Here is a 10629-nt window from a genome sequence, read left to right on the forward strand (position 1 = left end):
AACTATCATGCGCTGCTAAGCATTTTTACGATTATAGTCAATGTATATCTTTTCATTGCATTCTAGACTAATTTGTTTCAAAGTCGAAGTTTTTTTTTGCATCTCACGGCTGTTTTTTTGGCGTTTTTAAAATTGTCAATCGGTAAAATTATGGAAGCCAAGCTTGGTCGGGCTGTTGAAGGCATAAAGCTACTATAAATCAGCTGAAAGCACAATTCCAATCTCTCAAAGAAAATGCTCTACCAGTATTCAGGGGCGGATTTAGGGGGGGGGGGTGGGCGGGACGGACACTATTTTTCATTAGGGACTCGACCCCCTGCCGACCCAAAGGGTTCCCCTTTGTACTATTTTTATAGCCACTTTTGATGACTGACCCTATAAGTTTTCTAAGTTTACCTAAGGTGCCTTCGGCGCCAATATATACTAATTTTGAGGGGGGAGCGCGCGCCGAAAACACGCGAAATTTTCCGAAAAGTGTCTAAAACCGACTTTTTTCGGCCTGTTTTTTCAAAATTATGACTGCGGCGCAAAAATTTTGCCCAAAACAGAGTCTTTGTTGTGCTATGGGAGAGCTCGGAAAATCAATTTGGACGACCTATAAAAAGGTCGACAAAATTTTCGAATTTTTTTGAAAATCCGCCCCCCTCCCTCGAGAAAATCCTAGATCCGCAACTGCCATTATTGTAACTGGTTCTGCCATAAAAGCTCTCAAATAGGGCTTACAAAATTCAAGCATCACTTGTTGTTTCCATCATTGAAATGTGTCCGGATACGCTAACTGCTCATGTTCTTTGATATCAGAACAAGAGCCGGGAGCCCGCAGCTTCAAACTTGTTTTTCAGTTTGAGATAAACGACACAAACACTGATGAAAGTAAAGCTATCGCTACGAATAGCCTTCATTATTAGGTTAATTTCAAAATTTTAAAACTAAGAAAAAACAAATCATCATAGTAGTCTTTTATCACAATCCTTTTGTGCTGCTGCCAGCGGCTGAAGGCCTGGCCCCTCCTCCTCCTCCTGCTGAACTTTTATTGCCCCACCCCTGGGCTATTTTTCCCGATCTATTTCTGGCGGCCTCTGCCTCCGCTTGCAATTCGCTTTCAAGGAGCTTCAATTTAGTCAACACGTCTGAAGTTGGCACTGATTCCATCAAGGGCGCGGGGATCCCGGGTCTGGGCAAAGTTGGCATACCTGCAATCAATGGAATTGTTTTGTTTTTTTTGGCTGATTTTTTATGAGTTTAAATTTTCCAAGATTTTAAACTTCCAAGTTGCTTTTAGAAATTTCTTATTTCTCATGTTTGGAAAATCTTATTTCTCATGTTTGGTATTCAGGATAGGCGGTTTTGAATTTTTTGATTTTTCTTACATCCATCATATATAATGCATTGCTACAACTTTTGGTTATTTTACAATTGAAATTTTACCTCCGAAACCCGTGAACTAAAAATCCAAATTGTTTCAAAAATATTGGCAGAAGTTCTCGTCAACATTTTCCAGCACTAGTGAGTGGGATTCATGTCATTAGTAATTGAATTGTAAGCAGGTAACTAAAATATATATGGGATTACCTGCATAAGTTGGATAGTAGGAGGCTGGGACCACCCTGGCTAGGGGGTCCAAAAAAGCCAGTCGCTGCAGTCGCTTCTTCTCCCACTCCTCCAGCAGAATTCTGGCGTCTCTCTCCCGCTTGAGTCGCGTGCGCAGATTCTCGTTTTCACTCAGTTGTAGTTCGTTGCTGGCCTCGAGTCGCTTAATTGCCTGTTCGGCTTTCAGTTTTTCACCCGCCAGCATTTCAGTATCTAAACAGCGGTCATAAAAAGTGCGATCTAGTATTTTCTTGAGGATCGGAGGATTTTCAAAAAAAAATTGCTGAGCTTCTTATGAGATAATAAAATTGATTCGCTGAGCTCTCTAAAACGTTAGGAAAACATTTGAAAGGTTTTGTTACATTTTTAATGGTTTTTTGGACCCCTAGCCCCCAAACTTTTTGTTTTCAAAGACACCTTAACATAGGTTTAGTGTTATTCGACCAAAAATGGAACCGTAGAGTAAAATAGCATCAAAGAGGGTAAAAAACTCCTATTTTGCGTACTTTGGGTAGAAGCTTCGTTTTTTTGGGAAGTAAAATCAGACAAATATCCGCATTCAAGTTTTTGAATAACAAGATCAAAAACTGGGTTTTTATGTTTTCTGTTTAAGGTTTTGACTCAAAACTCTAAAATTTCTCTATAGAAATTTTTTGACTCAAAATTCTAAAATTTCTCCGTCCTCTCCCCATCCTAAATCCGCTATCGGATCTTAATTTAAATGAATTTATACATACATATAATTATTCGAAATACTGTAAAATGAATCAAAAATGGATGAATCAAAAAAGACCATAAAAGACCATAAAAGACCAAAAAAGACCAATTGAGAAAAAAGCTAATGAGAGCCGTTTGTAGCAGTAATTGAAATAAAAATAGCAGCTTTTTTGTTTGAAAGTTGACATTTATACAGTTTACACATGTTCCAAAAATAAGGATTTTCGGTAGCTTGTAATTAAAGTGAGAAAAAAAACAACCTAATCTAAACTTGGCGTTGCGTGACGACTTTGGCGGTGAGTCAATTGCTGGGGAATCATCAATTCTAACTTGCTTCAGTTGAACGCCAGCAAATTTGAGATTCAGTTTTACAACTCATTCCATAAAAATGTTTCAAAATTGACAAAATTAACCCCGTAACGGGCAAATTGTAAGAGGGGTTTTCAATATAGCGTAGGACAGATTTTGAGAGGGGTCTTTAATTTAGTCTAGGTCCAAAAAATACTGTCAGTAGGCGAAAGCAACCCACCGCATTCCAATTACCGCGATCAGACAATTCGGTCACAGACTAGTGAGTCATTTTCCAAGGCATAAAGTTCAGATAAATGATTGCGACAATTTGTTCAAATACTTGTTAGACAACTTGAACGTTTCAAACTTGCGCGCTAAAATGTTTTCACATGCAGCAAAACATCGTAGCTTTAATAAGAGGGCAGATAGTTCATTCGTTCCAAATGTACCTGGAACAAATCTTTTTCATTAGAATAAAAAAGGACCTGGACATTAGAGAAATTTATACATTTTTGTTCCAAATTTAGAATGGTGGCTGAAACAAATCAAACTCGACAAAAACTGACCCAATAATTGAAAGTTGATCATACTGCATGAAAGCAGACCAAAAAATGGGATACTGAAAGCTTGTTAAAAGGGATATCAATTAAACGGCTGATCGCTCCTTTCACGTATTGGCTACACTATCAGGTAATTTGGGAAATTAGTTGAAATACTGAATTGAAACTTCAGTTTATCTGAAAGATCAACTAATTATGATAAAATCATTGACCATAAAACACCAGCTCTCAGAATAATACCTAGTTTGTGCAGCTTGTTGGCCCACTAATACAATCAACGTTGATTAATTTTTGTACCTAATAGGTTTACCGAATGGTTGATTTTCAACTGAAATGTTTTTTTTTAAGTATAAAATGGGTTTCGTATTATCTGATTGCGGAGAAAAGAATCTATGTCTTGATGGTTGAAGATTTTCATAACAATAGATTAGGAACGGTCCTATAAAACAGCAAAGTACATTCAAGAATTGCAGAGCAGTAAATCATCTAGACAAACATCAAGATTCAACTCTAGAAACCAAAATTACCCTCATCAAAATTCAAGTAACAATTTTTTTCTACAAAGTTCAAGAACAAACAGACACCATTAACGTTCCCCGACATAATAACTGTGCACAAGCTGACCAGCTTTTCATGAAGCACCAAGGATACCGAAATACACTACATTTTATCAAAATTTTTACCGGTTTGTCATCAGAATAAGGTCGCAAGCGTCAACAACATTGCCCAAACCAAAAAATCTAAAAACGCCTCGACAAAACTCCAGAAGCTCTCAAAATCAAAATCAGCGGAGATATGTTCATACACAAGGATTCTGGTAAATTAGACTGTGATAGTTTGGTCTGGCAAAAATACCTGAGTTCGATTTGATCTGTCATTGTGAGGGACCCTCTGACATCTGTCATTGTGGCGCATTGTTTTTATACCCTTCACCTTGTGATAGAAAAACAATTTTTTGCTCTCGATTTACTTTAAACACACTTATACTGGTGCCTGTCAAAAAATAGACGAGTCAAAACAAAAGCTTGACAATGCTGATTGCGAAAATTTCAATGAGGTGCTAGCGGAGAATCTCGTACAAAAATGCATTGGAGGCATAGAATGGCAGCTTGAGAAATTTTGTCTCGGCAATACACCCATCTCTCCCCAAGCGCAACCCACTTTTTAAAGATAAGCTCAAAATGCTGAAATCATTAGTGAGCCTGATGGCCGTTGATAACCTCAGTACGCAGAACTAAAAAAAAACTTCAACACCAACGAGAAACTGGAGCAAAATGCTAATAAATACTATCGACACAAAATAAAGAAATATTCAAGCTTTGTAATTTGAGTACGCATAGCCTGGTTGTTGCATGCTTAGAAAGTCCAACTTAATCATTGAAGTTGATTTTTTTGATGTTATAAAAAATTTAAATTAACTGTTGGAAAAAGTTTGATCTTGTCTTTTTAGTTCAGTTAAGCCGATTTCTTCAGGAACTGTGAGTATTTGAAGCTAGCTTGCCTCTTCAGTCTAAACATTCAACTATCATATATAAGTTTAGGGTTGTTCTCGTGTTTAACAGAAGTTATGCCATTAAAGCAACTTTAAAAGTTCAAAAAAAACGCCAAAAACGTCAATTAGTTGTTTAAAAATGTATATTTAGTGATATAGCACAATGACAATGGATGGCAGATCCACCTGATTTAACTCAGCTGAGCAAAATTGTCGGTATCCACCGGGATTCGAACCGAATCAGACTTCATAACCGAGAATTATCTGCCAGTTCAAGCTAGCAGTTGAACAGCAAATTTTTCATGTGTATGGGCCTCATGATAATGCTAAATTTTAAGAATTCTGAGTTCTCCTACATGCAGCTTTGCACACTCGTTAGCATCATGGCTAACACATTTATGATCTTACCCAGAGGTCAGGGTTCGATTTCCGCTTGAATCATTTTACGCTTTGTACACAAAGCAGGTCATACAGGCAGGTCACTAAATTTTTATTTACTGGTGTAGATTTTTATTTCAGTAATTTCATAATTAAATACCTTGTTTGGCACTGCTATATACATTTAAAGGATATTTTGAATGTGAAAATTTCATCCTGGCGAGAAAAATACATAAAATGTGTTATACTTTTTGATGAAAAAAATAACTCGGAAATGCTTGAACCATCCGGACGCCAATGCTTAGATTCCTGGTTCGATGATGAGCTAAACTCAAAAAATGAGTCTTGTATGTTTTTTTTTACTGTTTTCATGGTAATATTTTTTGTTAGTTTCCAAAATTACCAAAACCGAGTGTTCATGTTTCTTGTTGCCGGAGCTGTTTGATGGTACAAGCGCAGTAACTCAGTTACTCAGTAACTTCATTTTAATGAATTGAGTTTTGATTTGGTACGCCGATCAATTTTACTCAACTCGCTTGTACCGAACTTAAGGTTGTCATTTAGATAAATCACATAGATTCACGATATTAAAAAAGCGTATGAACTTCTGAAAGTTGTAATTGAAGTAAGAGAAGTCTAAGAAATCAAAAAATCTAAAAATATCTAAAAATGTGGATTGGTGTCTTCGCGGAGTCTTGGGAGGTGCTGTAAGCTTTCAATTGCTGGCGTCTCCTATAATTTGCTTCAGTTGAATGATATTAACAGGAGATCAAACAGTTCCAAAAAAAATCTCAAATAATTCAAACAATTCCAACTCGACAAAAATACCCCAGCAAACGTCAATTTTTAAAACTTCAGTTTAGCAAAGGTTCAATCTTTATTGCCGGAAGGCAAAAGTAACCGCCTACGCCTGCATTCCGATTCCACGCTTAGTATTAGTTTTTATGTATTAGGTTATCAGTTCGGGAGAGTTTCAAGCTCATATTTTAATCGCCGCATTCCTTATACTTTGCGTAACGTTGCAGGTCGTCCGATAGAACCAAACTTTGTTTACCTTTCTGCTGTTGGACATATTCCAACTCTAACTTGAGGAACTTCTCCTGCAGCTGGTTCTTCTCGTCATTCAGTCGCAGTAGTTCCTGATTCATCCTCTTGATCTCCTCAGTGTTCTTTGCTTCTTTGGTCTGGAGCAAATTAATTTGGAGGTTGTGAGCTTTACAGGTTAAATGTGCGTACTCATACAAACATGCATATTCAGCCCAATTTTAGAACAAATCAAATATATTGCAAAATTCGGTATATGGAAAAATTGTCAAGTAAAACAACTCGACAGTTCAAAATATATCCATAACGCCTCAACCATCCCTGAAGCCGCCAAACTGCAACTTCCACCCGAAAATTCAACCATCCTGTTAAATATGTTAAGTTTGAGTCACGTGACTTACCAACAACTCCTCACTGGTGACATCCAGAGTGTCCTGCAGTTCCTTGTTTTTCTTCTCCAGACTCTCCATGTAGTTCTTCAGTTTAGCTTTGTCTTCGGACAGTCTCAGTATTTCGGAGTGCAGCTTAGAAGACACTGATTTCAACTTCTCATTGTCCAACTCTTGGGCTGAAAAAAACTCCAATTTTCCAGTGATTGTGTGTCAAACGGTTCGTATATCAGATATTAAATTATTTAAATGATTCTGTTTGCACAGTCAGTTAAAAATAAAGTAATGATGTTAAACATACAAAAAAAATTCATTGGAAACGCTGTTCTGTCTCTTTTTTTTTGGATTACACTACTAAATTTTAAGTGAACGGTTGACCACACTTATGCTTTTCAAATTAGTGTTCACAGCCTTTCTTGTTTAATAGAAAAATTTGGCGAATAATTGGAATTGAATATTAGAATATTTTGAAAAAGTCAGCCAAATTATATCATAATAGACAAAATGATGTTTGTAACTTTTAAATTAAAATAGAATGACAATTTCTATTTTCTCTTTTTTCTCAATTTTCTCAGTATGACAATTTCTCAGCCATAGCGTCTGGTAGCATAATCAAAAGACCGAAAAAATAAAATTTTAAACTTCATTCCAGTTTGGAATGATTTACGTTGTCATCTGATTTATTCGCCCATTTTCTTGATTTTTTAGTAGAATTTTGCCCAAAGTTTGGCTGACAGTGATAATTTTCTAGAAGTTGATTACATTTTTCTTAGCTCAAAACCTGATTTATACTGACCATTTTCTTGATTTGATATATAGATTTTTGCTTAAATCGATTTAAAATAGCTTTTTCAAACATCAAAATTGATCTGCTCAGAGGTCTTTCGAAATGGTCTTAGATAGATTTTGACAAGATTTGGATGGATTTTAGCAATCATAAAAATCCATCCAAATCGATGTCGATATAAATCGATTCATTTAAATCGAACCAAAAAATCGTGAAAGATCGATTTAATTCGATTGGAAATCCAGTTCAGTTCCTAAAATGTACATTGTCAATCAATGTTGATCACTTAAATTTGATTTAAAATCAAATTAACTCGCGCCAAACCCATTATTATCAGTGCGGTAAACAAAATCAACCCTTAAAATGGGCAATTTTGGCTTTTTTAAATAAGCAAGAATTACGCTAAATTTACTTAATCAAAAATTTCTAGTTAATCAAGAATTACGCTGAAAAAAAATTATATCAAAAGAAGCCTCTAACACAGCTCAACAAAGTTTTGGAAAGGTAAAAACTCCAAAATTTTGTGAAAGAAACGTTTTTGCTCGATAGCTAAATACAATGTTATTTTTACTCGATAAAACCCAAAATCTTTGTTGAAAAGCAAATTTTTTACTTTTTATTCAATTTTTAGAGCCTTTTTTTGGCTGTGTAAAAGACTTCATTGATATAGGTTCTCATTATTAAAGTAAGTAGTTTGTCCGGATTTGGGTTAAAATTTTGGTTTTAATAAATAACACCATAAAAATTCTGTAAATTTCTAGGCAATTTTTGACTTTTCATCAATTCCTAATCCAGTTTTGGAGAAAAAAGCGTAAGAAGGGTCAAATGTTGATTGTTTTGTCGGGAAAATTTGATTCAGCAGTGTATGCGAGAGTTAGCACAGAATTTACATAGTATAATAATTTTCTTTTTCTATTTTTCTCAGTTTTGTAGATTTTGGCATCAAATCTAAAGCATAATAGCTTTATTACAATAAGGCACGGAAGAGCGGAAAACAGGCTTTCAGAGAAATTTTCAAGACGACTCTTCTTTTATCAATTCTTTTTTTTTACAGTGTTGCTAAATTTGCTTCAAAGAGATATCGGCCAACAAAAATGATTCGTCGCGTCTCAAAAAATGATCGGGTACACTGTTTGTCGTATCAAGCTGACCAGCTGCTACTACTTGAACGCGATTGCTTATCTTTTTCTCAATTAAAATTTTATCAATTAAAATAGTAAAATGAAATTCTATTTTAATGGGTTGTACAAGAGTCTTATAAGCTTGTATGAGCTGAACCTTGATTATTGATTTTTAAGAAAACTTTTTTTGAACGCTTTTTTTAACAAAACTTTTAAAGACATTTTAATACCATATTGTTTGAGCAGCAGTACGCATAGTGGTGAGACGGTTACTTAGAGATAGCAAGAGAGTTCTAACTAATAAAAGTAGCTTTTCACGACAGAACTTTGTTATTTCAACGATTCTTGTAAAACAGGTAACACAGTTCTTGTAAGATTCTGACAATAAAAACTGTCTTATATGATTCAGGAAAAAATTGAATCTGATAACAGTGCGTCAGAAAATTGCCCATTTTGTTAGATTTCGACAATAAATCCGTACTTTGAAAAACTTAAAAAATTATCTATCTTTTAAGATGGCTTTAAAAATCTATTTATCTTACAAAAATCTTTAAAGATTATAACTAATTTATGCAAAAAATAATAACTCATTCTAGAAAATTTGCACGAACTTCCAAGTTAGACGCTCGAACTCGTCCAGGAGTGTTGTTCTTTTACTTCAAGGATAAAGAATCTGTAGTTTAATGTTAACTAGAAACTCACCCAGCATAACCTTTCTAAAATTTCTGAGGTCTTCCGCTTGCTTTTCGATCTCCTCCTTGGCACTGCGGGCCACTTCCTGCGAGTATGCATGTATGGCCGAGTAGTAAGGGTCAAACCCGGTGGCGTAAGAGTTCATGTAACTTGGGTCCCTGTAACGATACATGCTCAAATAGTTATAATAGTCTCAACAAATGGCGATTTTGAACGTCTTTAAATTAACAAAGAATTCTGAACACAACAGTGTAAAAAGGTTTTATATAAGTATAAAAACGTATATACATTTTTTCAATTATGTCTAACTGTACTGTCTAGTGGTTGAAAAAACGACATAAGACATAAGTATGCTATTTGGTTGAGCATAGAAAAAAATCACTCAGAGTTCATGAACGGGTCTAAAAATTTAATACTTACATGTTTTTGTTTTATAGTAGAGCACAAAAGTAAAATTTCTCGTGCGAGCTATGGTCGCTAAATCATATATATTGTTATGTTTTTACTTTGGCGTGAGAGACGTAGACTTTTCATCGGCTTGAGAGCTTTTGACTGAGTATTTACAATTACTGAGTTTTTGACTTGTCACCACAAAATAGATTTTCATATCGCTGCTTTAAAAAGAAACAGATTCAAAAACACAAATGAAGTCATTTTTCTCTGCCGAAAATACAGCAAAATATTCGGCCAGGTAACATAAAAAATAAAAAAAAAAAAAACGATTTGATGTATTGCATCGTATCTGAAAAATCAAGTTAAAATCTTGATTTTTGTTGTTAAAAAGTTTATTGGACAACCCCGCACCGAAGTTTCATGGATAAAAATTGATGATCACCTACAAAAATGTTGCCAAACATCTTGTCATTCGAATCCATCCTTGTTGCAAGTTTAGACAATGCAATTGATTATATTTTCATAATAACCATTTATTTTTGTAAAAAAACACAATCCATTTGAAATCTGTTTTAATTGGTTACATTGTATTTTAATCTCTATTTTTTGGAAAATCATTTGCAAAACCTTAAACAACTTCTATACTCACGGCCTACTCGAAACCTAAACCTTATCATTTTTTGTTGGAATACGCACTTAACCGTACCTCTGGTGGTATGGTTCTGGTGGTAACGGTTGGTGGGTTGCCGCGGCAAATCAGACGGGTATCCGCTGTAGTGCTGTGGTTGCTTCTCCCGCTGGACGTTGCCATCAGTGCCGGTCCCAAGCTCGGATAAAGGAGGAGGGTTTGGAAGTGGCGACTCCTGTAAAATCGAGCCAAGAAACCACAATGAAGTTACGCGGAGTGCCTGCTTGCCGGGGACCTGGATACATTTGGGACTGATATAGCATGTATCCAGGAAACTCGCTTCCAAGACTCTGTTAGAGTGATCCAGAACACCCAAGGCAAAACGAAATACAAACTTACTGCTCCGGCAATGAGGCAAAAGGGCAACATGGTGTCACCATATCTATGAAGCATAATCTGGCAAACCATGTCTTAGAGTGGAAGGCACTGAATAAGCGATTATGCTATCTGCGCCTGTCAGCCCGCCCAGTACCGTTGACAACCATT

General features: G+C 35.6%; 1 protein-coding gene across 1 annotated transcript; it reads right to left on the reverse strand.

Moving 5' to 3' along the window:
- Positions 1-899: 899 nt before the first annotated feature.
- Positions 900-9647, reverse strand: LOC134855890 (uncharacterized). Its single transcript, XM_063872275.1, has 6 exons — positions 9483-9647; positions 9072-9220; positions 6474-6640; positions 6083-6212; positions 1573-1803; positions 900-1193 (listed from the first exon to the last, which is right to left on the reverse strand). Coding segments are annotated over exons 1-6 (909 nt in total). The 5' UTR covers positions 9485-9647; the 3' UTR covers positions 900-963.
- Between the last annotated feature and the right edge of the window lie 982 nt (positions 9648-10629).

The sequence above is a fragment of the Symsagittifera roscoffensis genome, unplaced genomic scaffold, assembly GCF_963678635.1.
Source record: "Symsagittifera roscoffensis unplaced genomic scaffold, txSymRosc1.1 SCAFFOLD_703, whole genome shotgun sequence".
NCBI lineage: Eukaryota > Metazoa > Xenacoelomorpha > Acoela > Convolutidae > Symsagittifera > Symsagittifera roscoffensis.

Bases quoted from the DNA above. Each gene is read 5' to 3' on its own strand.
- LOC134855890 (XM_063872275.1), bottom strand. The intron at 1,804-6,082 runs GTAAACAAAGTT...ACCGCTGTTTAG, and splicing joins ATATGTCCAACAGCAGAAAG to ATACTGAAATGCTGGCGGGT. The intron at 1,194-1,572 runs GTAATCCCATAT...CATTGATTGCAG, and splicing joins CTACTATCCAACTTATGCAG to GTATGCCAACTTTGCCCAGA.